At 52.9% G+C, this 7,066-nt stretch overlaps 1 protein-coding gene across 1 annotated transcript in view; it reads left to right on the top strand.

The window, feature by feature from the left end:
* rb1cc1 (RB1-inducible coiled-coil 1) overlaps positions 1-6,626 on the top strand; it is a 24,504-nt gene extending 17,878 nt beyond the window's left edge. The window contains exons 15-24 of the mRNA XM_080521921.1: positions 1-741; positions 810-945; positions 1,196-1,304; positions 2,063-2,354; positions 2,467-2,515; positions 3,880-3,927; positions 4,951-5,009; positions 5,137-5,264; positions 5,352-5,422; positions 5,505-6,626. The exon at positions 1-741 is cut by the window's left edge and continues 50 nt beyond it. Coding sequence (XP_080378047.1) covers positions 1-741; positions 810-945; positions 1,196-1,304; positions 2,063-2,354; positions 2,467-2,515; positions 3,880-3,927; positions 4,951-5,009; positions 5,137-5,264; positions 5,352-5,422; positions 5,505-5,582 — 1,711 coding nt within the window. The 3' untranslated portion in view covers positions 5,583-6,626. The remainder of the gene's footprint in view (positions 742-809; positions 946-1,195; positions 1,305-2,062; positions 2,355-2,466; positions 2,516-3,879; positions 3,928-4,950; positions 5,010-5,136; positions 5,265-5,351; positions 5,423-5,504) is intronic.
* Positions 6,627-7,066: the final 440 nt, after the last annotated feature.

The raw sequence follows: 7,066 nt of genomic DNA, 5'->3' as shown, positions 1-7,066 counted from the left end.
GGAGCTGGAGGACGCCGCCGAGCTCCGCCTCGGGGAGGCGCGGCAGGAGCACGTGGCGGAGCTGGACCTCCTGCGCCAGGAGGCGCGGGACGCCCTGCGGGTGGCCGCCGACCGCCACGGCGCGGAGCTGAGCGAGGAGGCGGGCCGCCACGGCGCCGCGCTCGCAGAGAGCGGCCGGCGGGAGACGGAGCTCCGGGACCAGGTCGGCCTGCTGACGGAGCTGCGCTGCAAGCTGGAGGTGGAGCTGGCGCTCAAGGAGTCGGAGGCCGAGGAGCTGCGGCTGCAGCGGGAGGAGGCGCGGCTGCAGCGGGAGGAGGCGCGGCAGGAGGCGCGGGCGCTGAGCGAGCAGCTGGCCGCGCTGCAGAGGTGTCTGCAGCTGAAGGAGGAGGAGGCGGCGGAGGGCCTGGCGGAGCTGCGGCGCCTCCTGAGGGTGGAGAAGGACCACTGCATCTCCGAGCTGGTGGAGCGCCACGACGAGGAGGTGCTGCTCCTCAGGAACCAGCTGGCCTCGCTGCAGCAGGAGGCGCAGCAGGAGGCGCAGCAGCGGCAGCAGGAGCTCCGGGAGGAGACGGAGCTCCGCGCCGTCGCTCTGGAGGAGGAGAAGGAGGCGCAGAGGAGGAGCTTCCAGGAGGTGGAGCTGCAGCTCCGGGCGGAGGTCAGGGGTCTGCAGGAGGAGAAGGAGCAGCTCTCCAGGAGGCTGCAGGAGCAGCAGGAGCAGCAGGAGGCCCGGCCCTCCACCAGGTGAAGCTCTCCTCCGTCACCTCCAGCTCCCGGGTGGTGGTCCTGGACTAACTGCTCCTCTTCCTTAGTGATGGAGGAGCGCCGGGGCCTGCACCTCCTCGCTCCCTGGACTCGGCGCTGCAGCAGGAGGCGCTGCAGCAGCTGGAGGAGAAGAAGAACCAGGAGATCCAGAACCTCAAGACGGCGCTCATCGCAGAGCAGCAGGTCAGCGCACACACACACACACACACACACACACACACACACACACACACACACACACACACACACACACACACACACACACACACACACACACACACACAGAACATGATTTTCTATATTAAACCAGCCTGAGCAGCTCCACATCACACTGAGTTTACTTACTTGTGTGTGTGTGTGTGTGTGTGTGTGTGTGTGTGTGTGTGTGTGTGTGTGTGTGTGTGTGTGTGTGTGTGTGTGTGTGTGTGCGCAGACCCACTTCAACACGGTTCTCACCAGAGAGAAGCTGAAGAAAGAACAGATCATCCAGGAACTCACTGAGAAGCTGCTGAAGGTCACCCAGCAGCAGGACAAGGACAAAGGTGAGGACCTGCTGGACCAGGTGGTACTGGGTGGTACCGTGTGGTCCCATGTGGTACCATGTGGATGTGGTACCATGTGGTACCATGTGGATGTGGTCCCATGTGGATGTGGTCCCATGTGGTACCATGTGGATGTGGTACCATGTGGATGTGGTACCATGTGGATGCGGTACCATGTGGATGCGATACCATGTGGATGCGGTACCATGTGGATGCGGTACCATGTGCATGTGGTACCATGTGGATGTGGTACCATGTCATACCATGTGGATGTGGTACCGTGTGGTCCCATGTGGTACCATGTGGATGTGGTACCATGTGGATGTGGTACCATGTCATACCATGTGGATGTGGTACCGTGTGGTCCCATGTGGTACCATGTGGATGTGGTACCATGTGGATGCGGTATCATGTGGATGTGGTACCATGTGGTACCATGTGGATGTGGTACCATGTGGATGTGGTACCATGTCGTACCATGTGGATGTGGTACCATGTGGATGTGGTACCATGTGGATGCGGTACCATGTCGTACCATGTGGATGTGGTACCATGTGGATGTGGTACCATGTGGTTCCATTTGGTACCATGTGGTACCATGTGGTACCATGTGGTACCATGTGGATGTGGCACCGTGTGGTCCCATGTGGTACCATGTGGTGCTGCAGCCCCATGTGGTACCATGTGTTACTACAGTACTGCAGTACAGTAGTACAGTAGTACTGCAGTACTGTAGTACAGTGACGGGGGTGTGTCAGGCCTGATAGAGACGCTGTCAGAGGACCGGGCCAGTGTGATGCAGGAGAAGAAACATCTGGAGGAGGAGCTGCACCGCCTGCGCAGCACCGCCCTGCTCTCCTCCACCTTCTTCAGCCCCCCGGCCCCCCCCACAGCCCCGGACACCGGGGGGGCGGGGCCCGTCGGGGGGGCGGGGCCCGTCGGCGGGGCTCCTCTCTCCGACGCTGACGCCGACCGCCTGGTCTCCGTGGCAACCGTCACCGAGGACGAGCAGCTGGACTCGGCGGTGGAGGCCAGCATGGCCACCATACAGTAAGACACACACACACACACACACACACACACACACACACACACACAGACACACACACACACACTTCAATACATTGGGAGTTTTGAGTTGAAGCTGTTCGTGTTGTTTCAGTGATCATTTGATGTCTGAGGAGAAGCAGAGGATCATCCTGCTGGAGCGGGTAAATACTGTGAATACTATGAGTACTACACACTACACACACTACTAAATACTACACACTATATACACTCTACTAAATACTACACACTACACACACTACTAAATACTACACACTATATACACTCTACTAAATACTACACACTACACACACTACTAAATACTACACACTACACACACTACTAAATACTACACACTACACACACTACTAAATACTACACACTATACACACTCTACTAAATACTACACACTACACACACTACTAAATACTACACACTATATACACTCTACTAAATACTACACACTACACACACTACTAAATACTACACACTACACACACTACTAAATACTACACACTATACTACACACTGTACACACACTATACACTATACTATACACTATACTACACACTATACACACACTACTAAATACTACACACTATATACACTCTACTAAATACTACACACTACACACACTACTAAATACTACACACTATATACACTCTACTAAATACTACACACTATATACACTCTACTAAATACTACACACTATACACACTCTACTAAATACTACACACTATACTACACACTGTACACACACTAACACACTATACACTATACTATACACTATACTACACACTATACACACACTACTAAATACTACACACTATATACACTCTACTAAATACTACACACTATACACACTCTACTAAATACTACACACTATACTACACACTGTACACACACTAACACACTATACACTATACTATACACTATACTACACACTATACACACTCTACTAAATACTACACACTACACACACTACTAAATACTACACACTATATACACTCTACTAAATACTACACACTATATACACTCTACTAAATACTACACACTATACACACTCTACTAAATACTACACACTATGCTACACACTGTACACACACTATACACTATACTGCACACTATACTACACACTGTACACACACTATACACTATACTATACACTATACTACACACTATACACTATACTATACACTATACACACTACACACACTATACACTATACTACACACTATACTACACACTGTACACACTACACACTATACACAATGCACACTACACACACACACACAGTACACAAACTACACACACACACAGTACAGAAACTATACACTCTACACACACACACACACACACACGCACACACACACACACACACACACACACACACACACACACACACACACACACACACACACACACACACACACACACACACACACACACACACACACACACACACACACACACACACACACACACACACACACACACAGAGTGTAATGATGTGGTTGATGTGTTTCAGACGTTGCACATGAAGGAGGAGGAGAACAAGAGGCTCAGTCAGAGGCTGGTCAGTGTGTGTGTGTGTGTGTGTGTGTGTGTGTGTGTGTGTGTGTGTGTGTGTGTGTGTGTGTGTGTGTGTGTGTGTGTGTGTGTGTGTGTGTGTGTGTGTGTGTGTGTGTGTGTGTGTGTGTGTGTGTGTGTGTGAGAGAGAGAGTGTGAGTGTGAGAGAATGTGTGTGTGTGTGTGTGAGTGAGTGTGAGTGTGTGTGATGTGGCTGCTGTACCACCAGGGGGCAGTAGCATCAAAGACAAAGTGAGCAGGAGCCACAGAGCTGCAGTTTCCTCATAGTACCTCCTTTCTCCTTTCCTATACACTTTTCCTTGACCCTGTGACCTCATCCAAAGGAGTCAGGAGGCTTCCTAAAGGAGCTAGGAAAGGAGTTAGTTGGCTTCCTAAAGGAGCTAGGAAAGGAGTTAGAAGGCTTCCTAAAAGAGCTAGGAAAGGAGTTAGTTGGCTTCCTAAAGGAGCTAGGAAAGGAGTTAGGAGGTTTCCTAAAGGAGTTAGGAGAGGTGTTAGGAGGCTTCTTAAAGGAGTTAGGAAAGGTGTTAGGAGGCTTCCTAAAGGAGTAACATTAGCAGTGCTAGCAGTATTAGCAGTGCTAGCAGTGTTAGCAGTATCAGCAGTGCTAGCAGTGTTAGCAGTGCTAGCAGTGTTAGCAGTGCTAGCAGTATTAGCAGTGCTAGCAGTGTTAGCAGTATCAGCAGTGCTAGCAGTGCTAGCAGTATTAGCAGTGCTAGCAGTGTTAGCAGTGTTAGCAGTATCAGCAGTGCTAGCAGTGCTAGCAGTATTAGCAGTGCTAGCAGTATCAGCAGTGCTAGCAGTGTTAGCAGTGTTAGCAGTATTAGCAGTACTAGCAGAATTAGCAGTGTTAGCAGTGCTAGCAGTGTTAGCAGTATCAGCAGTGCTAGCAGCGTTAGCAGTGTTAGCAGTATTAGCAGTACTAGCAGTTCTAGCAGTGTTAGCAGTATCAGCAGTGCTAGCAGTGCTAGCAGTGTTGGTGATCTGGGTGTGGACCCGTCTTGTCTTCCAGATGTCTCAGAGCATGTCCTCGGTGTCGTCCAGACATTCAGACAAAATCGCCATCAGAGAGTAAGTGATGCACAAGACACACACTTCCACCGCCGTCACTGTGTGTTTACACACACGTGTGTGTGTGTGTGTGTGTGTGTGTGTGTGTGTGTGTGTGTGTGTGTGTGTGTGTGTGTGTGTGTCTCAGCTTCCAGGTGGGAGACCTGGTCCTGATCATCCTGGACGAAAGACACGACAACTATGTCCTGTTCACCGTCGGTCCAACGCTCTACTTCCTCCACTCAGAGTCTCTGACTGCACTGGACCTCAAGCCAGGTGACACACACACACACACACACACACACACACACACACACACACAGGTGAGCAGCAGCATGCTAACAGGCGGTGTGTGTCCTCCAGCCTCAGGTTCGTCCCGGCGGCCGTGGGTTCTGGGGAAGGTGATGGAGAAGGAGTACTGTCAGGCCAAGAAGGTAAGGGGGTTCTTTTGCTCCGCCCTCGGCTCCGCCCTGCTCTCCAGCCCCGTCACCGTCTCCCTGTGTTCCGTCTCCGCAGGCCCAGAACAGGTTCAAGGTTCCCCTGGGAACCAAGTTCTACCGAGTCAAAGCCGTGCCCTGGAACAGGAAGGTATAACGGCGCACACACACACCCAGCAGCCAGAACAGACCCCAGACCCCACCCCCCACCCCCCCCCCCCCCCTCCACCCACGACCCCCCACCACCGACCCCCTGACTCCTGGACCCACCGACCTGCAGCTCCACGGTGGTGGTCGTAATGTTCTGGCTGACGGGTGTCGGTTTCTCTGGATGTCACTTCATGAGCTGAAAAACTTCAAAGCAACAGACGGACGTCTTCTTCCTTCTCACTCATCTTCTCTTTGCTTTGAACTTTATTCAACATAGTGGACCAAAAGCTCTGAACCTCGGGGGGGGGGGCGTGGCCTACACCCCGAGGGCGTGTCTCTGAAAACCTCAGGGGGCGTGGCCTATACCCTGGGGGCATGTCTCTGAAACCTTAGGGGCGTGGCCTATACCCTGGGGGCATGTATCTGAAACCTTAGGGGCGTGGCCTACACCCTGAGGGCGTGTCCCTGAAACCTCAGGGGGCGTGGCCTACACCCTGAGGGCGTGTCTCTGAAAACACCAGGGGGCGTGGCCTATACCCTGATGGCGCGGCTCCGAAACCTCAGGGGGCGTGGCCTACACCCTGAGGGCGTGTCTCTGAAACATCAGGGGGCGTGGCCTATACGTGAACATGAACTCTGAGGGGTGTGGCCTGACACTCGTGAGGGACCCATATACCCCTGAACCCCCCCCCCCCCCCAATGGGGTGTGGCCATTACCCCGAGGGGGCGTGGCCTCCGCTGGCTGGATTTGGATGTTAATTATTAGTTGTCATTGTCGGCGTTCGTCCCCCGAGTGGATCCTGAGTTCTTCTACTGCTGCAGGAATGTTCACGGCGCATGCATCCTGACCTCCCTCCTCGTTTACTTATCCAGATTACTGTCGTAGTGGGAAACTAGTTCATGCTGTGTGTTGCTCACTGGCGTGTCGGTGGCGCCTGACTGACTGAAGCCCCGGGAGGTTCCACCTGGAGGCGGGACGTGGTACCATCAGATCACCTGTAACCACCAACCACTGCATTGTAAGAGAAGAGTTTTCAAACAATAAACAGGATTGATCGCAAAGCACGTGTTTCCCCCTTTGATCTCCTCCTTTGGTCGCCGACCGACAACTGGGCCGAGTACCCGGGTTACCGTGGCGACCGGAGGACCTGCGAGCTGAGCTGAGTACCCGGGTTATTTGGTGACATTGCGGACCGCAGTGGCGGGGGGAGGGGGGGTGGTTACGTCATCTTGATCGTCTTTCATGAGCCAGGGTTTTAGAATTCCCCCATTCTGGGACCCGTGTTAAAAAAAACTGTTTCCACGCTTCTAAAATCGCCTCGCGTGAACCAGGTTCCTGGTTTAGGAGAACCAGGTTCCTGGTGTGGACGACAGGCCAGAAACATCTGGTTTAGGAGAACCAGGTTCCTGGTTTAGGAGAACCAGGTTCCTGGTGTGGACAACAGACCAGAAACATCTGGTTTAGGAGAACCAGGTTCCTGGTTTAGGAGA

Source organism: Blennius ocellaris (genome assembly GCF_963422515.1).
Source record: "Blennius ocellaris genome assembly, contig: SCAFFOLD_184, whole genome shotgun sequence".
In the NCBI taxonomy this organism is placed as follows: Eukaryota; Metazoa; Chordata; class Actinopteri; order Blenniiformes; family Blenniidae; genus Blennius; species Blennius ocellaris.
This window is presented reverse-complemented; position numbering and strand designations above follow the sequence as displayed.